The sequence below is a fragment of the Anomaloglossus baeobatrachus genome, chromosome 4 (genome assembly GCF_048569485.1).
Source record: "Anomaloglossus baeobatrachus isolate aAnoBae1 chromosome 4, aAnoBae1.hap1, whole genome shotgun sequence".
Taxonomy (NCBI): domain Eukaryota; kingdom Metazoa; phylum Chordata; class Amphibia; order Anura; family Aromobatidae; genus Anomaloglossus; species Anomaloglossus baeobatrachus.
The window spans coordinates 44036636-44061397 of NC_134356.1; the positions used below are offsets into that span (position 1 = coordinate 44036636).

At 43.9% G+C, this 24762-nt stretch overlaps 2 protein-coding genes across 2 annotated transcripts in view; both read right to left on the reverse strand.

Annotated features, from left to right (window-relative positions):
- TTC1 (tetratricopeptide repeat domain 1) overlaps nucleotides 1-1877 on the reverse strand; it is a 46939-nt gene extending 45062 nt beyond the window's left edge. The window contains exons 1-2 of the mRNA XM_075342211.1: nucleotides 1597-1877; nucleotides 1377-1437 (exon numbers count right to left, since the gene is read on the reverse strand). Of these exons, the coding sequence (XP_075198326.1) occupies nucleotides 1377-1437; nucleotides 1597-1824 (289 nt within the window). The 5' untranslated portion in view covers nucleotides 1825-1877. The remainder of the gene's footprint in view (nucleotides 1-1376; nucleotides 1438-1596) is intronic.
- A 7230-nt stretch (nucleotides 1878-9107) lies between these two features.
- ADRA1B (adrenoceptor alpha 1B) overlaps nucleotides 9108-24762 on the reverse strand; it is a 37156-nt gene continuing 21501 nt past the window's right edge. Inside the window, exon 2 of the mRNA XM_075344284.1 lies at nucleotides 9108-16063. Coding sequence (XP_075200399.1) covers nucleotides 15579-16063 — 485 coding nt within the window. The 3' untranslated portion in view covers nucleotides 9108-15578. The remainder of the gene's footprint in view (nucleotides 16064-24762) is intronic.

Below are 24762 nucleotides of genomic sequence, written 5' to 3' on the forward strand. Positions count from 1 at the left end.
CGGGGCCTTTAGGTCGGGATTAACAATATGCACCCAGAACTGCTCGTGGTTCTAGATGCATATTGAACCTGAAAGGGTCCCTTTAAAGGGAACCAGTCACCAGTTTATTTTTACCTATTAAACTAAAAGTTCCTGGGCTGCATTCTATGAAGGTGCACCTTGGCCCTGGCTCCCCTTCCACACCCCAAAAATAACTTTAGAAAACTTGGCCGATAGGTATGCTAATTACCTGTGTTGGCCAGATGGGCGGGCTCATTTTCTGATTTAAAAAAGCGACGAGGAGGATGACTGAGGGCGTAATCCCGTCAATCAAGAAAGGAGGACGGCGATCAGAGGCAGGAGGGGGATAAAGGAGAAGAAAATGAACACGCCCACTTGGCCAACACAGGTAATTAGCATACTTAACGGCCAAGTTTTATAAAGTTATTTTTGGGGTCTGGAATAGGAGTCAGGACCAAGGTGCACCTTTTATAGAATGCAGCCCAGGAGCTGCAGAAGGGGATTCTTTTAGTTTAATAGGGAAAAAACTGGTGACAGGTTCCCTTTATAAAATATTACCTTTTGCTATGGTAATGAGCTTTTCTGGCCCCGGGGGTGGGCTGTTTTTTGTCCATTATTCCCCCCCCTGGCGCTGTTCGCCGTCCCCCAGTGTTCATTTACATAGATGAGGCCGCCGCCCTCATGTTCCTAGGTGCTCCTGAAGTCTCGCGCTTGCGCAGTGGCACTATCGCGGGACTGAGCAGTTTTCAAATCGCGAGCGCCGGTGATGTTATTGCGCAGGCGCGAGATTATGGGTGGCGCTGTGAATGTCATCAGCGTCATCCAAGTACCCACCCATAATCTCGCACCTGCGCAATAACATCACCGGTGCTCGCTATTTGAAAACTGCTCAGTCCCACGACAGTGCCACTGCGCATGCGTGAGACTTCAGGAGCACCTAGAAACATGAGGGCGGCGGCCTCATCTATGTAAATGAACACTGGGGGACGGCGAACAGCGGCAGGAGGGGGGATAACAGACAAAATACAGCCCACCCACGGGGCCAGCAAACCTCATTACCATAGCAAAAAGTAATATTTTATAAAGTTATGTAGTTCTGAAAGGGGGGCCAAAATCAAGATGAACCTTTATAGAATGCAGCCCAGGAGCTGCCGGAGGGGATTCTTTTAGTTTAATAGCAAATTCTGGTGACAGGTTCCCTTTAAATCAGTCGACATATGCAGGGAAAGATGCAGCTCAGCGTGTGAGGCAGGGAGATGACTAATGATGGACATAATTATCCATAATTAAGGGGTTAAAGCTCAGTCTTGAGCTGTGGAAAACTAGAAAACCCCTTTAATACTTTTCCCTGCACAGACTGCCCCTTTAAGTCTCACCTCCCTTCTTGAAGAGCTGGTTTCCTTCTTCCTTCAGCTCCGCGCTTTGCTTTCTTCTTTCCTATGAGCAGAATATATAACGTCACACACAGCAGACCTCACTGCCTGGGAATAGGGCAGAATATAGGGTGGGAGATGACACAGGGGCCATTCACATGGCGACAGACCCCACATCATACACATAGGCCTCACATCATCCACCACACCCGAGCCTCATCACCTCCCTCTCCTCCTCGCTCAGGTCCTTCTCCATCTCCAGCAGGCTGCTCTCCTCCAGCTCCACATCTTCTCCGCCCGCGGCGGCTCCTCCGCCATCCTCTGCTGCCGCCGCCGCCTCTTCTCCCTTTTCCGACTCCCTCTTTCTTTTCTCCTCCTCGAGCTCCTCGGTGCAATCATGAAAGTCCTCCTGCTCTTCTCCCCCAGAGCGTTCAACCCCCGGAGCCTCCATCTCTGACGGCTCCTATCGCTTCCGAGTCACTATGGCGATGCGTAACGTCACTTCCTGTATTCACTTCCGGATAATCCGAGCACCGCACGTCACTTCCGGAATTGGATCCAGCCGCGTGACGTCACGTTCTGTTCTCTTCAATAAACTTTATTGGGAGAGAACAATAAACACAAGCTCTGGCACCTGCGCGTTTATATTAATGTATATCCAAATGATAAATGTGACTTATTTTTGTCATTTTAAACCCTTCACCCCAAAGCCCTTTCTCATTTTTACAACAAAATTCACAAAACCATTTTTATTAGGGGACCACATCACATTTGAAGTGACTTTGAGGGGCCTAGGTGACAGAAAATACCCAAAAGTGACACCATTCTAAAAACTGCACCCCTCAAAGTGCTGAAAATCGCACCTAAGAAATTCATTAACCCTTTAGGTGCAACTAAAGCAATGTGGAAGGAAATGAAAATTTTATTTTTTTTTCCCCACATGAATGTTACTTTAACCCCAAAGTTTCATTTTTACAGGGGTAAAAGGAGAAAATGCACCATATAATGTATTTTGCAATTTCTCCTGAGTACGCCGATACCCCATATATGGTGGAAATCTACTCTTTGGGCGCATGGCAGGGCTCAGAAGGGAAGGAGCTCCATTTCACTTTCTGAACAAACAATTGTTTAGATTGATTAGTGGATGCCATGTGACACATGGAGACCCCCTGAGGTCCCTAAACAGTGGAGCTCCCCCACAAGTGACCTGATTTTGGAAACTAGACCCCTTAAGAAATGTATCTAGATGGCTGGTGAGCACCTTGAACCCCCAGGCACTTCAAAAATATTTATAACAATGAGAAAATACATTTTTACCACAAAAATATTGCTTTAACCCCAAATTTTTCATTTTCCCTCTGGTCACAGGAGATAATGGACCATGAATTTTGTTGTGCAATTTCTCCTGAGTACAACAGTACCCCATATGTGGTTGAAAACTACTTTTGAGGCACAGGACAAAGTGAAGAAATGAAAGAGCGCCATATTGAAGTGCAGATTTAGTTGGAATGGTTTGTGGGTGCCATGTCACATTGGCAGAGCACCTGAAGTGCCAGGACAGCAGAAACCCCCACAAGTGACCCAATTTTACAAACTGCACCCTTCAATGAATTCACCTAGGGGTGCAGTGAGGATATTGACACTACAGGTGTGTCATATTTTTTGTTTTGCCATTGGGAAGTGAAGAAAAAATAATTACATTTTTACCACAAAAGTGATGTTTTGACCCCAGATATACAATTTTCACCAGGGAAGTAGGTAAAAAAAAAGCCCCATAATGTGTTACATAATTTCTCCTGAACGTGGCTGTACAGAACTGTTTGGATTGCAAATAAGTCCTTGTAATGTCCAGTACATTGTAGTGCCCGTACATTGTGTCCAGCTTGTGCTTCTGTAAACCTTTCCCCCATAAATTAAGTGGGCTCGCCTCACTACAATAATGCCAAACATGTGGATGCTAATTGTGGAAGAAGAAGAAGGGAGGCGGATATTTGGATTTGGGAGCACAGATTTTGCTGGATTTATTTCTTGAAGGGTGAGAAGCCATAGCATTTTTCCAGAGCCTTTATGTTACCAGTAACGTGGAAGCCACTATATTTCCATAAACACATGACAGATCTGATTGAGGACTTGTGTTTTGGTAGATTGAGTTGAATACTATTTGTGGTACAGAATATTTTGGATCAGTTCACATTTATCCTGTGCTCTATACTGAGCACTTACATCAGGATTTCCATCTACAGCTCCAAAATGCATGATTTAGCTGAAACCCTGATGGATCCATTCACTAATGAGGCAACAGAGTAAATGCCCTCTCACACACACAGATAAATCTTTGGCTGCAGTGAAATCATGGACATATTGTTCCATTTGTACACAGCCACAAACCTGGCACTGATTGTCCACAATTTCACTGCAACCACAGATTTGCCACAGATTTACCACAGATTTACCACAGATTTACCACAGATTTACCACAGATTTATCTGTGTGTGTGACAGGGCTTTTACTCCGGACTCCGTTTGGCCTCTGTTCCGCGGTATCCTTCTTTTGAATAGTAAACAAGACTGTTGTTGACCGCACTTTTGTGCACGTCTGAGACGTAAAAAGATGGACACCGCTGGACCACAGGCCAGATGGGAGTTCAAAGTGACTGCATCTGCCTCACTACAGTTAATTTGTCTGAATCACTTGTTCAGATATTTACACATAATCACAGTGTAAGTCAGGGGTTTCAAACTCGGCTGAGTATAAGAGCCGCGAATAGAAAAACAATTATTTGGGGGCCGCATTCTTTGCAGAACAATGTGACATTTTTAGTGCTACAGTATTTTAGTGGGGGGTTCACTTTTTTTTAACATTATTCGCTTGTTTACTATAAGAAATGTACACTTTTTTGTTTATTTCACTTTATATATAAAAAAGCATTTTTAGTGTTAAAAAAGTCATGCTTTATTTTTAATTTTCTTGTTACAATTTATCCCTTTCTTGTAAGTAATATTGTTTTACAATTAGTGCCATATAGTCATTTTGGCCAACATATTCTAGGAATATTACCATCCTGGTCCTCATCTTGTTGTAATGTGCCCAGGTTGTCCCCTGTAGTAATGTGCCCATCCTTGTGCCCTGTAGTAATGTGCCCATCCTTGTCCCCTGTAGTAATGTGCTTCATCCTTCTGCCCTGTAGTAATGTGCCCATCCTTGGAGGACTCATCCTTGTGCCCTGTAGTAATGTGCCCAATCCTTATGCCCTATAGTAATGTGCCCCATCCTTGTCCCCTGTAGTAATGTGCCCATCCTTGTCCCCTGTAGTAATGTGCCCATCCTTGTCCCCTGTAGTAATGTGCCCATCCTTGTCTCCTGTAGTAATGTGCTTCATCCTTGTCCCGTGTAGTAATGTGCCCATCCTTGGCCCCTCTAGTAATGTGCCAATCCTTGGCACCTGTAGTAATGTGCCCATCCTTGCAGGCCCCATCCTTATGCCCTGTAGTAATGTGCCCCATCCTTTTCCCCTGTAGTAATATGCCCCATCCTTGTCCCCTGTAGTAATGTGCTCATCTTGTCCTCATCCTGAAGCAATGTGCCCATCCTTGTCCCCTGTAGTAATGTGCCCCATCCTTGTCCCCTTTAGTAATATGCTTCATCCTTGTCCCCTGTAGTAATGTGGCCCATCCTCGTCCACTATAGTAATGTGCCCATCTTTTCCCCATCCTGTAGTAATGTGTCCATCTTTGTCCCCTGTAGTAATGTGCCCATCTTGTCCCCATCCTGTAGTAATGTGTCCATCTTTGTCCCCTGTAATAATGTGCCCATCCATGTACCCTTTAGTAATGTGCTTCATCCTTGTCCCCTGTAGTAATGTGGCCCATCCTTGTCACCACTAGTAATGTGGCCATCCTTGCAGGCATGATCACTGAGGCCTCCCGTAGTCTAGTGACCCGGAGGTCAATACATAATGACTGCATGATGGTCCTTAAAGAAAGCCGGGCCCTTGTGGTTCGGTCGCATAATAGAAGTTTATTGTTATATTAAGAAATGCTCCAGGTCCTAACATGGTCTGCCTTATTTTGTCATCACGTTTATGTTTCTTCTTTCGTAGTTGGCCTCTGCTCGGTTATTCCTAGTCTGCTTCACATTTTTCCATTCTGCTGTTTGAAACAATTAAAAAAAATGAATAAGGATAAGTTAGTATATGTGCAATATGTAGCACGTTCACACCGTGGCCATGTCACAGTCAAAGTCCAAGAGAAAAACACAAAATGAGCATATACCCTATAGTTAGATACTAAGTTAATAGTGGTAGTGCATGTAAATAACATCGGTACTTGATTAACACTGTTTGGTAAAAGCCATACCACCTCGACAAGGTGTAGCCAATCAGGATGGTCCTACGCTAGTATTGAAACCTCACCTTGTGTCAGTGACATCAGTGTGAATAAGGGCAGAGAAGGATGGACCCCAACTGCGGCCACATGTCCATGAGAAGCTATTGTGAGTGAAATACTTTTCTTCTATGCCCTTGGAACTCCAAATTAATAAGATTTGTTTTACAAGCGCTTGGAGAAATCAATGCAGCACAGCCTAACATGGTGTACTGAGAGATTCTGGTTTATTACATCATGTGATCAGTTTATATAGTACCTCACACAAAGAAATTACCATGCACCAATAAGAGCTGCAGGGGTGTGTGTAGAAATGTTAAACTTCCCCGCCCATCAGTATTATCTGAACCCTATGACATCATTCAGATATAAGACAAGATGGTTTCTATACAATACAAAATGGCTTGTATTTCTCACACTACATGGATGAAATGCCCAGAAAGAGCAACCTCATTCCTATTTGTACATCACATTGATATCACTGAGGTAAGCTATGGTTCTAACATTAGAGTAGGACCATCCCGACTGGGCACATCTTGTCGCAGTTGGATGGCTTTTACGCTTTTTGATCAAACAGTCTTAAGCAAGTGCCCTATGTTATTTACATGTACTACTACTATTTACTTCTTTAATTTATTATAGGGTATATACTCAATTTGGATTTTTTCCCTTAGGTTTTGTTTGAAATATTTGTAATCCTATTATTTATATTTTTAAATTATTGTGAAATCTTGCACCACCCCATGACCTATTCCTGTGCCATATTCCAGTCCCATTTCTCATCATATTCCTATCCTCCACCCAGACCTGACACATCACAGTCTTATTCCCATTTATGCCGCCCCGCGCAGACTGAGGTGCTCGGAGCCGGGATGGTCATGGCTCGAGGGGTCCGGACCCGGCAAACACTCCGATCCTTGAAAAGGGATTATTTACAAGGGAGAAGTTCGTGACGTCACCTGTGGGTAGCGGTAATGGGAGTACCGCCGCTGCTGGAAGGAGTATCGGGGCACATGGTGTGGAGCAGCAAGGTGTCAGTCCCTCCGCAGGTAGGGAAATCCTCGGCCTCTGGGGGTTTTGGTGGATTTGGGAAGGCAGGATGCAAGAATCAGGGTACTCACTGTGGTAGTCGTGGTGTTGAATGAGGTTTATAAAATAGACACACACACCGTAGTAAACCAAAGTCTCTGTGTACCACTGCCACTGCGGGGAGTCCATCCAGGTGTCTGCTCCCACCGGTGTCAATTGGTAATCCGGACCTGCCTCCGTGCATAATTTAGTTGTCTGTTTGTGGCCCCGAGGTTTGAAGCTGTTGGGGCCCTGCTCACTATGTGTAGTGTAGCTGTGCTCTTGAGGGCTGGCACTTGGGATTTCAGTGGGTTGCTTTACTGGAAAACCCTATCTCACACGTTGTGCTGATGCCTTCAATCTCTGAGCTCTTAGGGAAGTTCGTGAAGATACACTCCGTCCCACAGTAGTTTCCAGCGGTGTGTGCCCGCCCTCTGCCCACCGGAGCCATGTGCCCACCCTCTGACCTCCGGAGCCGTGTGCCCGCCCTCTGCTCTCCAGTGTTGTGTGTCCGGTGCCTGCTCTCCGGTGCTGTGAGTCCGGCAATGATGTGTGTTCAGCTCCCACTTTCTGCTGCTGTGTGCCCCATCCAGTTCTGTGTACCACCCCCCCAGAATTGCGTGATGTCTGTGCCCCCCACCCAGTGATGTCTGTGCCCCCCACCCAGTGATGTCTGTGCCCCCACCCAGTGATGTCTGTGCCCCCACCCAGTGATGTCTGTGCCCCCACCCAGTGATGTCTGTGCCCCCACCCAGTGATGTCTGTGCACCCCACTCAGTGATGTATGTGCCCCCCAGTAATGTCTGTGCCACCACTAGTCATGTCTGTGCCACCCCCAGACATGTCTGTACTCCCTCCAGTGATGTCTGTGCTCGCCCAGTGATGTCTGTGCTCCCCCCAGTGATGTCTGTGCTCCCCCATTGATGTCTGTGCCCCAGCCCCTCTTGTGATGTCTGTGCCTCAGCCCCTCTTGTGATGTCTGTGCCTCAGCCCCTCTTGTGATGTCTGTGCCTCAGCCCCTCTTGTGATGTCTGTGCCTCAGCCCCTCTTGTGATGTCTGTGCCTCTACCCCTCTTGTGATGTCTGTGCCCCAGCTAATCTTGTGATGTCTGTGCCCCAGCCCCTCTTGGGATGTCAGTGCCCCAGCCCCTCTTGGGATGTATGTGCCTCCAACGTCTCCTGTGATATGTATGCCTAAATCATCTCCTGTTATGCGTATGCCCCCAGCCCCTCTTGTGATGTGTATGCCCCCAGCCTCTCTTGTGATGTGTGTGCATCAGCGTCTCCTGTGACATGCATGCCCCACAGCGTCTCCTGTGATGTGCATGCCCCCAGCGTCTTCTGTGATGTGCATGCCCCCAGCATCTCCTGTGATGTGCATGCCCCCAGCGTCTCCTGTGATGTGCATGCCCCCAGCGTCTTCTGTGATGTGTATGCCCCCAGCATCTCCTGTGATGTGCATGCCCCCAGCGTCTCCTGTGATGTGTATGCCCCCAGCGCCTCCTGTTATGTGTATGCCCGCAGCATCTCCTGTGACTTATACATCACATTGGAGATGCTGGGGGCATATACATCACTTTGGGGATGCTAGCGGCATATACATCACAGAAAGAGCTGGGGGTATATACATCACAGGAGGGGCTGGTGGCATATACATCACAGAAGGGGCTGGGACATATACATCACGGGAGGGACTGGGAGCATTTACATCACAGGAGGGGCTGGGAGCATAGACATGTCCCCAGCCCCTTGTGTAATGTATGTGCCCCCAGTGTCTCCTGTGATATATATAAAGCAGTCCCAGCGTCTCCTATGTTATATGTGCCTCCAGCATCTCCTGTGATGTATATACAGCGTCTTGTTATATGATTTACCAATCTTATTATCACAAGGAGTTGACTGTGCTCCAGACCGAGACAAACCTGAAAAAGCAGCTGTGAGAGACAGACAGAGAGAGACAACAGAGAGAAAAAGACGGACAGAGAGACAGAGACGGACAGAGACAGAAACGGACAGAGAGAGACAGAAAGAAACAGACAGAGAGAGACAGAGACAGACAGAGATAGATGGAAACAGACAGACAGAGAGACAAACAGACAAAGACAGACAGAGACAGACAGACAGAGAGACAAACAGAGAGAGAGAGACAGACAGACAGACAGATTGGGAGACTGGGAGAGAGACAGCGAGACAGTTACTATCCCGGGCAATGCCAGTTACTACAGCCAGTAGTATATATTTTTTTAGATTGTTAAAGGAAATTAAAAAAAAAAACACACAAAAATTGTTGCACAATGTACACAAAAATTATAATATCTTTATTGTTACATCTGTTATATTTACAATGTGGTCATCCGATAATATCACTGAAAATTAGATATAAATAAATTGGAAACTCTTCTATTTTTTACATATCCAACATCATTACCATTGAAATGCTGATTTCTGTAAATTCCAGACTCCAGCAGCTTGTCGTCCTCAGGATGGATGGTAACATCTCCATTGGAGACTTCGCAAGACCAGCCATTAATGCCGGACTGTTGGGCACTGGTATCCAGCATGTGCACGATACCCTCCGAGCAGCCCGATATGTCCCACCCTTGTCCCACCCAATACGCAGCTGCGTTTCTTCTGCTTAGGTGATGAATGAGCAACAGAATAAAGAGACCCTGTCTGCTGATTCATGGTGGGCATGGTTTGGGCAACATGGATCAGCTGACAGGTTCCCTTTAAGAAACACAAATGGGAACAACAGAGCCTTAAGGCCTTTCACACATAGAGATAGATCTGTGGCAGATCTGTGGCAGATCTGTGGCAGATCTGTGGCAGATCTGTGGCAGATCTGTGGCAGATCTGTGGCAGATCTGTGGCAGATCTGTGGCAGATCTGTGGTTGCAGTGAAATTGTGGACAATCAGTGCCAGGTTTGTGGCTGTGTACAAATAGAACAATATGTCCATGATTTAACTGCAACCACAGATCTGCCAAAGATTTATCTCTGTGTGTGACAGGGCCTTTAGTCTTTTTTAATAAACTTTCATATACATATATTTTTATTTTTATTAATATTAAATACACCAGAAAATAAACCCTGATTTTTAAAATATATTAAATGCACACAATAAATATAATTCAAATACACACAAAACTATACAGTCAGAATATTATGTATAAATGCCCCCTAATTAAAAAAACAAAACAAAACAGAATACCCCTGTAGACATAAACTGCACCCAATACTTTATATAATACATTAATTTCAGCTGGACAGGTCGACCATCTAATGAGTATCATGTAACAACTCTCCCCATTAGCATGTGTTGGGGGAAAGAAGGATGGGGCAGATAAATTTGAACATGCTCAATCCTTCCTTTCTCTACAGATAAAAGCTGCCAAAGGTGCTTGGAAGCAACTTACTCGCTAAATGAGCAAGTTAATGGAAAATCTTATTAATTTGTGTCTGTCACCCCCAAAATGCATATTAAAGTAGCTGTAGAATGATATAGGGGACTTTGCCCCCACCAAAATTGTATTAGCACTGTATATTTTAGTGGCATGGGCAAGGGTTCTGTGTACTGTTATGCCTCCTTAATTAGCATATGAGGACTTACCCCTTTTCTAGTTGACAGCATCTACATACCCATACCTCATGATGGCCAACCCCGGCTCCTACCCTAGCCCAGTCCCAGTGAAAAAGCTCCCATGTTATGTGTTGAGTGAGTGATGATGGTGTACCGGCGATGACCTCCTCCGTACCCGGGATGAATACTGCACCCTGGGTGAAGTGCAGTACCCTGTGGCGCCTGAAGCCGCAGAGGTGCCACATGAACACTGCCTGAACCCAGCACACGTGTCTACACATGTGCACTAAAAGGAGACTATTGCACTCTGCAGTGCTAAGATATATGGAACAATGAATATGAGAAAAACTTGGAAAAATTGAGATATTTAGCATACAAAAATGGCCAGGTTTATGTGAGCCCAACAGCCAATGGCAAGGCGACCTCTTTCTGTGTGCTAAGTATCTTAATTTTTCCATGTTTTTCATAGCAGTAATGCATGTCTATATTCCCATATTCATTGTTCCACATATCTTAGCACTCCAGAGTGCAACTGTCTCCTTTTTAGTTTCTATGTTTCGTGTTCAGTTTGGACCTGTTCACATTAGAAAGGTAGGATGTGCCATCAGGCTTTTTCTTACACATGTGCACTGACACTGCCTAAGCCCTGACAGTGTCAGTGTGAACAAAGTCTCCTCTCTGTGGCTGGCACTCACTAGCTTGAAACTCCTTTATCGAGCTAGTGGCTTCAGCAAGGAGCCAAGGATGAGAATGCATCCATACACACTGTGTGCATGACAACACTGACATAGTGTGCGTTTGACCTGGTTCAGGCAGTGTCAGTGTGTACAAGAGCTGAAATCAAGCAGCGCTTGTTCTGGGAAGCAATGCTGTCAGTCAGAAGCAGGAAATGTTAGAAAAATGCTAATTAAGGGGGTGTAATAGAAGCCCCCTCATTTGCATTTGAATTAAAAGTAATTTTCTCAAGCTCAGTGCCATGATTTTAACAATGGCTAAGTCTCCTACATCATTATACAGCTAGTCAATATACATTTTAGTGGGGGGATAGCCTCTCATTAAGGGGCTAAGTGGCTGTTGTCCTGCCAAAATCTAAATATTTTTTCAACCATTTCTTTACACCCATTATGATGCTTGTTGATACGATTCCACCCCATAGAGATTTGACTTTCTGTATTTCTTGGGCTTGCTAACATTGCCTAGGTAGCGGAAACTCATAGTTGGCAACATTTCTGGGGTTGTTTAAAGGGAATTTGTCCTAATCTGAGAGCAGCATAATGTAGGGGCCGAGATCCTGATTCCAGCGATGTGTCACTTACTGAAGTGCTTAGTGTAGTTTTTATAAAATCACTGATCAATCAGCAGTAAATTACCTTTAGAGGACTACTTGGTGTGCTGCAGGTAGTCCAGCATATTCATGTGCTATGCATAACTGCAGAGAAAACATTGATTTTATCAAAATATCAGCAGTAACTGACACATCGTTGGAATTAGGGTCTCTGTCTCAACATTATGCTGCTCTCAGATTGGGTGGCACAAACCTGGTGACAGATTCCCTTTAAAGTGGTTTTCCTACAAACAAAGTTGATTTTAATCAATAGATCTTGGAATAATGATAATTTCCACAATTGGATGTGTCTAAAAAACTGTTTCTGTGCTGAGATAATCTTATATATGTGTCACTGCTATGTACTGTGTAATGGCCGTGTCTGACTGTACAGGGACATGATCATACCACAGCTCCTGGGCCGGGGAGGACGCAATAGAGAGTATACAGACATTACAGGACAGGATCGCAAATTATTCTTTCTTTTGGGTAAAACATTTTTGAAAAAAACAGGCAGGGAAATGTTTTACATCACAAAAAGAATCAGTTATGATCCCGTGCTGTAATAATGACTTCATACCTTTTTGTGTCTTCCCCGACCCAGGAGATGTGGTATGATCAGACCATATTCCTGGACGTCAGACACGGCCATTGCACAGTACATCCCATCCTGTAATATCTGTATACTCCTGGACAGGGGAAGAAGGAAAAGAGTATAAAGATATTATGTGTCTGACCGCACAGAACATGGTATGATCAGACCATGTCCTGTTCGGTCAGACACAGCCATTACACAGTACACAGCAGGGAAACATATATAAGATTATCTCTGCACAAGAACATTTTTTTTAAACACATCCAATTGTGAAAACTATTATTATTCCAAGATCTATTGATTAAAATCAACTTTAAAATTAACTTTGTTTGTGGGAAAATCCCTTTAAGCTCCGCTCCCTGTGGGACATCCCACCCTTCCCTACCCCAAATGCCCACTTTTCCAGCGACATCAAGGTTGTCCCATTTCAGCTCAGATATCAAAGGAAATCCATCCCAGTTGGCAACTGGAAATGACTACTATTACTATGGAAATGACTACTATTATTATGGAAATGACTAGCTCCCAGCTTTCCCAAGCTCCTGCATGGTACATCTGTTCACTGATGCAGCCATACCATATATTGTACTTTGCTATGGAATACTGTGAGACAAGTCAGATGAGGGAGCTGGAAAGAAAGAGACAGCCTTTGAAGTATATGTAATTGTAGCCATATTGGTTGTCCAATATAACTAGGAAATGGCTGAAGAGAAGGGAGGTCATCGCGCCTCTTGTAGTTGTAAACTGAAGTCTTTGTAATCGGGGGCGGAAGTTATGATCAACTATGCAAATGTTTTGGGTTGAAGAAGTCTGAACATTGATGGGTTAATACAGGCTTGGTGGTGCCATGATAGACACTAGGCCTTAAAATGTGTTTGTTGCCCATAGCAACCAATCAGCATTCAGCTTTCATTTCTTTAGATGCTCTGCTCAAATGAAAGCTACGCTGTGATTGTTTGTTATGGTCAACAAAGACAATATAAGGCCGGAGCCTCACCCCTGGTGTGGGTGGAGGCCGGCCATGACTTTGGTTAGGGAGGGAGGTGACATCTTATAGGGGGTGGATTGTTAGGGACCGTTGGGGTTTATATAGGCAGGTTTGGGCGTGGGGGTAACCTTTTGACCCGCGCTATCCTCGAGCAGGTCTGACAATCATGGGAGTGAAGCACGGTGACCCCTTTGTAGTTTTACTAGACAAAACAAGTCAATGGTACTGATTACACGTTGATATCAAATCCTAGATCTATGCAATACCTCTAAATTGATGCTGTCCCATCTGGTTACCAAGGCAACCAGACGACGCTAGTAATTAGCCAAATTGGCAACAAAGAGTATATCTATCACTTGAGGACCCAGCTCTTCTATACATTAGGCCCCTTCACACGTGCATATAAAACACGTCCGTGAAAAAAACGGTACCGGTGTCATCCGTGTTTTTCCGGTATGGCTAAAGAAATAAATTTACAAAGGCTCTCCTATACTTTCAACAGTAAACAAGTATAGCACACGGATGACACGAGGATGCAATCTGCGTGCTATACGTGTTTTTCACGAACCCATAGACTTTTTAGTATTGACCCTTCACATTATTACTGCCGGAAAAAAAAGGACGTCTCTTTGTATTTCACATAGACAAATGGTCCTTGTGAAAACACGGACATGTGAAGATAACCATAAGTTACAAGGGGTACATCCATGAAAAAAAACGGATGCCACACTTACAAGTACCCAAGTATAATAAAAGTTTATGGGGATGGCAAGCATTTTTCTGGAAGATTTTCTGGAAAATGCTCGAGTTTCCCATTGACTTCCATTATATTCGGTACTCAAGACCCCATCTGAGCATCCAACTGCTCGTTACGAGAACCAAGCACCCGAGCATGGTAGTGCTCACTCATCCCTACTACAATCCAAAAACCAGAGCTATTGAATGGAGGAGCTGGTGGGGAGCTGACAGGTGGGTATATGTCACAGACTTTCCCCTGTTGCGGAGTTTGGTGACATGTTCTGGGTCAGAGTCTCACTTTGTCTTGTGGGACTCTGCAGATTAAATGAATTAGTTAGAGAGGAGAGGGTTAATTCCAGCAGCTCTTTACTCCTGGTCAGGTGTTTCCAGTGAGGACCATGCCCAGGTTCTATAAAAACCCTCTATGCCCACCAGAAGGTGCCGGTTATTTTCTATCATTAGGAAGCTTAACCAGGAGGTGGAAGGGGCTGTTATTTACTCTCTCAGTTGTTCTGTTAGCTGCAGCACTGGAGTTTTCCGCAGCATTCTCAGGTGTGTTTGTTCTGGTTTGGAAGTTCCCCAATAGTCTGCTTATTCCCCCCTTTTTATGTTGTCTCCCCTAGTACACTTTTTGTGGCTCCATTGTGTGTGGTTGCTGTGCGTACGAGTAGGTTTTTTTGTTGTTACCCCTGTCTGTCCATATTCGTTTGTGGGGTGTTTACTCCCGGGTAGTGGGTTGTGGTGGAGGGGTCATAACATCAGGGATGAGGACAGGAGATATGGCCTAGGGTGGTGACCTGGACCTCCCTACCCTCGAGGGTATCTTCAGGGTTAAGGGTGAGTGCAGGGGCCCCAGCTTTAGGACCAGAAGAGGTTCTCCTGGTTTCACCTAATACACCAATGACAGTATTATCTTTTATTATTTTCTAACCATTTACCGGCCCTCACCAAAATTAAACAACATTGTGGCTACCCTGGATGGCACTAATTAAATCCTGAAGATTTCAGATTAGCGAGAATCTTACATTTGGGGGAAATTCGTAACAAATTCAATTAGTTCTGAATCAATTATACCACCCCTACGTATCACTGCTATCACCGTAGCTGAATTCAGCTTATGCCGCAGAACAAAAATGGCAACCATCAAGCTAAACATCGTTTTTATATCCCATTGTGATTTTACTTAGATGTGAAGGATCCACTGAAATCTAGTGCACATGTCTGTCATTAATATACATAGATCATATTCCCTGCAGTATGCAGAGCTTCTCGGAAAAAAAAGACAATACATGGCCAACCACTGGCTGTAAGTTACGCTGCACATAGAAAAATTGTGATTTTTAGGCAGTTCTCGTCCTGTACCTCTGTTACTCTAAAATCGTGGGTCTACTACCTCTTTTCACTGTTGTTTTACCTCCTCTTGTATGTCCTGCACTGTCAGCCATCAAATCTAGGACAATCAGTCCATAGATGAAGTTACAAGAACTATACTTGAAACTTATTTTCGATCTGTAGACCATCAAGAGGATCTCAAGTAGTTTTGGAGCCAGTGCCGTGCACGCCATAGTCCGACGGACTTGGGAAAGTGAAGTAATTGTTCGTTTTGTCCTGTTCCTTGTGTTCTCCGATCTGTCTTTGATCTGAATTTGCTGGAATGTAGGAAGGTTTCCAGTCGTTGGCACTGCTCTCCTTTAGAGGTCCTTTTTTCATATAGCCTGGGCTGGGAGCAACAGATAACACAGTCTTCTGGCTGCCGTTCATACAGGTCCTCTCATCCAGGGATTCTTTCCTTGAATGGGTGTAGGTGCTGCTACTCCGATGACGTAGCTGGGTTTTCCGCATTACAGATTGTCTTCTATTTCCCCATTGACATTTTAGGATACGTATGAAGGCTCTCTTGAACTCCTTACTAGAACAGGGGTAAATGATGGGATTTAAGCAGCTGTTGAAATATCCCAACCAGAAGATCACCTTTTGCACGGTTAATGGTGGCTCCAACGCTTTGAAGATTGATCCTGAAAATAAACAAAAACATTTGTGAGCTAACTGTTCAATTTTCTGACTTCCCGGTAGGTACTAATTCAACTCAGTCGTAAAAGCTGCCCTTACATCATAATGGGTATGTCCAGAACCCTCATCTAACAAGCCAGAGAAGAAAGCTACAAAGAGCATCTCTCTTTCTGGAGGACTCAGCATGTCCATGAATTACATCTACAGGTCATTCATGTTAATGGATATGGGGTAATGTTTTATTTCTCCTAGAGTGGTGCTATTTTTAAAAGGCATAGTAACTACAAGTGTCCAACTAAAAGTTGATCCCTGAGGATCTCGGCAACATAGAATCATAGAAGGGTAGAGTTGGAAGGGACCTCAATGGCCATCGGGTCCAACCCCCTGGACACCTTCCGATCATCTTATCACTAATGAAGACTTCTGTGAAAGGTAGATTATCTAGACTGCCCCTTTTAAACAGATGTTGATTGCAAACTTTGGGGACCTCAAGTACAAAGTCATATAGGGGCTTTTATCCATTGCTAGATTGATCCATCACCTATCATAACTGATAGGTCTCCTAATCTGGATCCCTGTATATCAGAATAGAAGAAAGTCAGTCTGAAATAGAAACTTCTGCTCTTACCAAACTCTAAAGGGTGCTTTACACGCTGCAACATCACTACCGATATATCGTGGGGGTCACGTCGTTGGTGACGCACATCCGGCGCCGTTACCGACATCGCAGCGTGTGACACCAAGGAGCGACGATCAACGATCGAAAAATCGTTGACACGTCGCTCCTTTCCTTAATATCGCTGCTGCCACAGGTACGATGTTATTCGTCGTTCCTGCGGCATCACACATCGCTATGTGTGACACAGCAGGAACGAGGACCATCTCCTTACCTGCGTCCAGGTCATCTCCGCCCCTCCGTTTCTATTGGCCGGCCGCTTAGTGACGCCGAACGCACCTCCCCATTGAGGGGGGATTGTTCGTCGGTCACAGCGACGTCGATGACAAGGTATGTGCGTGTGATGCTGCCGTAGCAATAATGTTCGCTACGGCAGCGAGCACCAAATGTCGCACGTACGATGGGGGCGGGTGCTATCGTGCTCGACATCGCTAGCATACGCTAGCGATGTCGCAGCGTGTAAAGCCCCCTTAAGGGCGCAGTCAGGGGACCAAGATAAGACCACAATGCATGGACTGGCTGACACAGGTCTCCTGATCTGAGTGTGACAGCTTCATATATTTCTATGAAGCTGTCACACTTGGGTCAGGAGACACCCCAACCAGTCCATGCATTGTGGTCCCGTCTCGACCCGTTTCATATGGTCGTTTTACTGCACCTTTTGGCTCATTTGGATGGTCAAATTGTGATCACAATGTTATTCATCGGGAAGAAAAAGTTGCAGATGAGCTTGTGATGATTGTGGAAGGAGAGTGTAACCCCTCCATTCAATAAATGTCATACTCAAAAATACTCCAGAATAAATTTGTACCAAATTATGCAAGTTTTTTTTTTTTTTATAAAACAATGTAAATGATGAATCAGGTAAAAATATCTGGAAATCCAAAAAACTCCACCCACAATGGTGATCATCAGAGAAAAAACAGGCGTTGAAGAGACTCAATGCTGACGGTTACAAAGCGGTGTATATGCGCGGCTTTATATTACACTACCTTGACGCTGCTTGTGGTGAAGTGTGTTAGCATGCCTACATGCTCTCTTCTTCAAGCTCACATCCAAGCCCACTTCACCTCCTGCCACCTCCAACTCAAAAATATTTCCTTGATTCATACATTTCTTTCCCATGAAACTGCAAAAACACTAGTGCTTGCCCTTATTATCTACCGCCTGGACTACTGTAACCTCCTGCTCTCTTGCCTCCCTTCAAACAGTCTCGCACCTTTTCAATCCATTCTAAACTATGCTGCCTGACTAATCCACCTGTCCCTAAGCTACTCCCTGACTTTCCGTCTCTGCCAATCCCTTCACTGGCTTCCCATTGCCCAACGACTTCAGTTCAAAACCCTAACCATGACCTACAAAGCCATCCACAACCTGTCTCCTCCCTACATCTGTGACCTAGTCTCTCAAGACATACCTGCACGTAACCTTCAATCCTCACAAGATCTCCCTCTCTACTCCCCTCTTATCTTATCTCCTCTTTTCACAATCACATACAAGATTTCTCCTGTGCCTCCCCCATATTCTTGAACTCTCTACCCCAACATATCAGACTCTCTACTACCTTAAAAAGCTTCAAAAGGAAAGTGAAGACCTACCTCTTCCGACAAGCCGACAACCTGCAATAACCCTCAGTCTGGTATAGCACCGCACAACCTGCTCTACCCCATCTACTATATCCTCACCCATCCCTGTAGACTGTAAGCTCTCGCTTGCAGGGTCTTCTCTCCTCCTGTAGACTATGAGCCCTCAGGGGCAGGGTCCTCTATCCTCCTGTAGACTGTGAGCCTTCACGGGCAGGGTCCTCTATCCTCCTGTACCTGTATGTGCCTTGTATTGTTTGATTTTCATACTTGTCCCTATTATGTATACCTCTTTTCACATGTAAAGCGCCATGGAATAAATGACGCTATAATAATAATAAATAATAATAATATAATATACACTTTAAAACAGGCGTAAACCACCAAGAAATATTAGGTGTAAATGAAAAACAGTTGAAAATACCAAATACGAAACAAAAAAACTGGTGGTAATGGAATAATGAATGGGCAGCTCTTGTCCTTAGAAGGTCTTAAATTTAGGTAAATACAACCTCAAATGAAGAAGATTACATGAGAAATTACATCGTGACATGATATATTCAACATAAACTAGGCCAAATTGAAGAAAGAAGTGAAGAATTAGGTACACCCCATGAATCGATAGCCGGTAGATCCAACTTTGGTAGTCATAGCCTGAAGTGATCCTTTTCTGTATGACTTCATCAGTCTCTCACATCATTCTACAGGAATTTTGGCCGACTCCTCTTAACAATGTTGATTAGGTTCATTGGGTTCGTCTCTCTGCAGCTCTTACGGTTCTGCCACAGCATTTTAATTAGGTTGACGTCTTTGTTTGGGCTTTTGCAACGTCTTGATTCTTTTCTTTTTTAGCCTTTCTGATGCAGATTTGCTGCTGTGCTTGAGATCATTGTCTTTCTTCATGACCTAGTTTCGGCCAAGCTTTAACTTTTGGATAAATGGCCTCAAATTTGGTTGTAGAATACTTAACAGAGGAGTACATGATCGACCCAAGGTGCCCAGGTCTTCTGCCTACAAAACAAGTCCAAATCATCACCCCTCCAAAATCGTGTTTATATCATGTGTTTGGTTTTCGCAAAACATGGCACAGATCATTATGACCATACATTTCCACTTAGGTCACCTCCATCCAAAAGACATTGTTATAGAAGTCTTGTGTCCTATTTAGATGCTACTGGCCACTAGGCGTTTTGCTCAAACCTCACTGATTGTCATGGCGGCATCAGACGCTGTTCACATTCCTGATCCTAATACTCCACCTTATGGTTTCTCAGGTGTTTCTGAGATACACCAGCAGGCTCAGGCGTTGACCAGCTGTGGGCTCATTCATGATCAGGCTAGGACGAATTAACCTAAGCTAGCCTCTTTGTTACCTTTTGGATCACATGATGTTAGAATGCTATCACACTGTCTCCCTACATGTCTAAAGGGTACTTTACATGCTGCGACATCGCTAGCGATCTCGTTAGCGATGTGAAATTCGAGATCGCAAGTGCGATCTTTCAAGATCGCACATAGGTCATTTTACACATGTGCGATCTCGAAAGAGCTCGCTATGTCGCAGCATGTAAAGTACCCTTTAGATGTTGGAATCTGTCCTCTCATAACGACTATAGTTTATTGGTCGGGTGCTGTTGTGTTCCAGTCCTGCTGGTGATTATATTGCGTGGTGTTTAGAGGTTTTGTGGAGTTCTCCAGTCGTCTTTTTGTTTCCTCCCTGCTTCTATTTTCCTCGTTACCTCTTATTGTCTTATACCTCTGTGTGATCATGCTGTGAGATAGAGTTTTGGTTTCCCCTGTGTGTCTATCTCTGTTGATGCTATCTCACTCCTGTCCCAGTCCTCCGCCTGGGTGGGGGGGAGGGTTTGGCTCAGGGCTCGTCGGGAGCAGGGTCAGGGTGGTGGCTCAGACATCCTCACCTTCAGAGGTAACTCTGAGATCAGGGGTATCTAGTGCCCCAATGATAAGTATTGCAAAGAAGCAGTCCCACACTACCTTATAAGCCTGGAAAGGTGTAGCATGGAAGGAAATTCTGCTCAGGTAATCCACAAATAGTCACAGTCCGGGGGTGCTGGTCCAGAATACAGGAAAAATCCAATTTTAAATCCAGGGAAGAAGGAAAAGACAGCACTCTCCACTTTGTAACCGGAATCTTCTTTATTGTATTGCATACAAAAAAACAGGGTAAAACAGCGGAGAGGAGCTGGGTGCAGGCCCTCTCACGGACGACGGCCGTTTCGCGTCTGATTACGCAAGAGCCAGTCTAGGAGCCCCTGTCCCCAGCTTTCTCCATAACCACCATGACAGCAGCTACTTAGCGAACTTAATCCATGCTACCGTGTTCTTTTTTTTGGGAAGGGGAGACTGTGGAAATAACGTGCAATAGGGTCTTATCTGGGATAACAATAGATAATATAAATGGATTCACTCACCTATAGGGGTTGTGAAAGTCACAACTCCTATAAAGACGTGATGGTAGGGTGAATAGCCACAACCCCGCAGGAAAAGTTTCAAGGTTGATGTGGAAAGACGGGTCTCATGAACATACTAGCTGAGGCCTTTAGAGTCTGAGCTGTAGCTCTTGAGGTTTTTGCAATTTCTCTGAGCAATGCACAATCTGGGGTGAATTTGCTGGGACGTCCATTACTGGGAACACTGTGTACGGTCTTGAATGTATTCTATTTGTGAATAATCTTTCTCACTGTAGAATGACGGACTCCAAATTATTTGGAAATGGCCCTGTAACTCTTCCCAGATTGATCGTCATCAGGAAGAAATGCGTTTCTAAAATTATTGCTGATTTCTTTCCTCGTTTGAATTGTATTAAAACAGGCCTGAATGCTCCAGACCAGCAAATTGATAAAACTTCTGCTTTTATAGAGGTGGTCACACTTGTTGATGAATAATTAATAAATGGCATTTGATTAGGAGCAACTGGCTGCTCCTTATCCTTTTAATCCATATGGAAGCAATAAGGGTGTAGTTACATTTTTCACTCACAGCTTCTGCATTTTGGTCTATTTTTTGGTAAATGAATAATGACCCAGTGTAATATGTCTTGTTCTTCATATGAGGTTGAAATTATTTAACATTTTGAGACCTTCTAAGAACCAGATTTGGATTATTATTATTATTATTAATATTATTATTATCCATTAAACAGGGTGTACTTAGTTTTTCTCATGACTACATTAGTTTTTGTGTCTGATATATACCATTATCTGAGGCGTTTGCAGGCTTGGGTAAAGGACGCAGCGTGCTCCAGAGTGTTTACAACCTGCAATGCTTGTTGGCTTGAAAAAGAGACAAAATCCTCTTAACATGTAAATATAACTCCGAAAAGACACAACAGGCTTAAAATATTTTTGGTAAAAAAAATAAAAAATCCAGCATTTTCCAGAAATAAAAAAAAGGGACAGTGATATAAATATATAGACTTAGAAGTTCTCAATTTAAAGGGGAAAGCCCTTTAAAGAGGATCAACCAGCCGGATTTTGCTATATGAGGTAAAGGCAGTGCCATACTGGCAGTAAGATGCTGAATCCAGGCATACCTGTTGTAGAAAGATCCGATGCTTGGTTTATTAAATATATGTAATCAAAGTGTCAGAAATGCCCTGCACTTTGATTGACAGGTGCAACGGGGGCAGGCCTTTGTGTGTCGGTTCCTTGCTGTAAAGTCCTTCTCCAGTTTCCTCTATGACATGCCCCTTTTTCTTTATTTGAATATCACACCGCCATTGCTGTTGCTGGATGCGTGTGAGCATTGACAGTGATTCTGTCTTCATTAAAATGGCGCCATAATCCACGCATGCGCAATCCGCGATCTCCGATTTTAATGTAGACACTGCGGTGAGGAATATGAGCGGCAGGGGAGCGTGCGCAGATGTAAAAAAAAAAGAATCTGCGCACGCGCCAATGCCTTTCGTTGTCTTCACTGCAGTGTCTTCAATAAAGTGGCGCCAGAGATCATGGTATTACACGCATGCGCGGACTCCGGCGCCATTTTAATGAAGACAGAATTGCTGCGTCAATGCGCCGCCAACAAGGACAATGATGGTGCGATATTCAAATAAAGAAAAGGGGGCACGTTATACAGGAAGCCGGAGGAGAACTTTATAGCGAGGACCCAACCCACAAAGGCCCGCCCTGTTGCACCTGTCAATCAAAGTGCAGGGCATTTCTGCAGCTTTGATTAAAGATATTTCATCAACCGCTTATCCGATCTTTCTACAACAGGTATGCCTGGATTCAGCATCTCACTGCCTGTATGGTACTGCTTTTACTTCATATCGCAAAATCCTGGTGGTTGGCCCTCTTTATATCCAAGGAATAGATAGATATTTCTATCAAAAATGGCAGCACAATACGAAACTTATAAAATATAGCAAAAAAAAAAAAAGGTTGCAGATTTTTTTTTACACCATTTCAAACAGTTTTATACCAGAATTATGGAGAAACTGCTTGACGAATCTTTGTAGTAAGGTATCGAACCTGATCCATGGTATTGCACATTACAGCTTGTCCCTCTAGGTGGCGATGTTGCAATTCTATTTTGCTATTTTCTTATGACGTGCTGTAAATCCATCTATCTGCGTAATTAAGACACTGGATCGCGGTTTTAAGAAAAAACCCAGGATGATTTATTAATGTCAGTCTTACAGTGATTCACATAACACAATTTGTCTGCATTCAAAGAACATGAGATAAGGACATTTTTTTTTTGCTTTGTTTAACATTTGCCATAATTGGATATCTCACTTTAATTGTTGAAAATAGACTACGATAACTAGTTCATTAAAATAAAAAGTCTGGAGTCCGCGGAGTATCTATGGCATTCCCGTCCGTACATTACATGTGTTCAATTAGATTCAATTCTTCTAAAAATAAACAAAAATGAATCATCATTGCCAAAAAACTTAAGTAAAAATCTACCGTATTGTGCACGCAGCTCCAATGCAGACCTATATGTCTCCATAGTTACAATCAAACTTTGTGTAGTCTGGCCCAGCGGTCATACGCTCTTAGTTAAGTCCCCATCTTTATGGTAAATCTTATAGGTGATCAAGAAACAAGAACAGATGAAAAGAGGGTGGGATCAGACTACACATGATGTGATTGTGGTCTGTTACCATGGAGACATATTCATGATAGTGATGGGCAGCAGTACAGTGCTCAGTGCTCGTAAGGACCAGTGAACACTACGATGCTTGAGTGCTCGTTACTCATGTCGAGCAGGTCAAACGGGATATAATGGAAATCAATGATTGGGCAGTTCGGCTCTCCGACCACATACAGCCAGCCATAAACAAAGCATTTTCGGGGGAAGGAGGATTATTTATTTATTGAATTTCCTTCACACACTACTTCTGAAAACGTTGCTTTTACCCCCGAGGAAGCCACTCACAGACTACAAGTGGCTCTCACTGGAGTGCCGGCTCCCATCATTCAATGAAGCGAGCCTGTGCTTTGTGTTCAATGTTTCCCGAATGACACATCCAAATAAATAATTTAAAAAAACTGCATGCGGTACCCCCCAATTTTGATACCCAGTCATGATAAAGCTGACAGCTGGGAGCTGATATTCTCAGGCTGGGGAGACCCAATCTTATTGGGCCCTCCCAGCCTAAAAATAGCAGCTTGCAGCCATCCAGGGTTGTCGCATCCATTAGATGCCACAATCCAGGAACTTTATCCAGCTCATCCCAAATGCCCTGGTGCGGTGGAAATCGGGGTAATAAGGGGTTAATCACAGCTCACAGCTGCCACTAAGCCCTAGATTAGTAATGGGAGGCATCTATGAGACCCCCCCATTAGTAAACTGTAAGTGAAAATAAATAAACACAAACACCAAAAAAAATCTTTATTTTAAATATATTTAAAACCCTTTCACCCCTTTATTGGCCCCCAAAACACGTAGGTCCGACGAAATCCACACAAGGTACCATGACGATCCCACCTCTGCTACATTACTGATACATTTATTTATATATATATATATATATATATATATATATATATATATACACACTGTATATATACATATAAATAGTGGGTACGGAAAGTATTCAGACCTCTTAAAATTTTTCACTCTTTGTGTCATTGCAGCCATTTGGTAAATTCAAAAAGTTCATTTTTTTTATCATTAATGTACACTCTGCACTCCATCCCCCATCTTGACAGAAAAAAAACAGAAATGTAGAATTTTTTGCAAATTTTTTAAACAAGAAAAACTGAAAATATCACATGGTCATAAGTATTCCGACCCTTTGCTCAGACACTCATATGTAAGTCACATGCTGTCCATTTCCTTATGATCCTCCTTGAGATGGTTCTACTCCTTCATTGGAGTCCAGCTGTGTTTAATTACACTGATAGTTCTTGATTTGGAAAGGCGCACACCTGTCTATATAAGACCTCACAGCTCACAGTCCATGTCACACCAA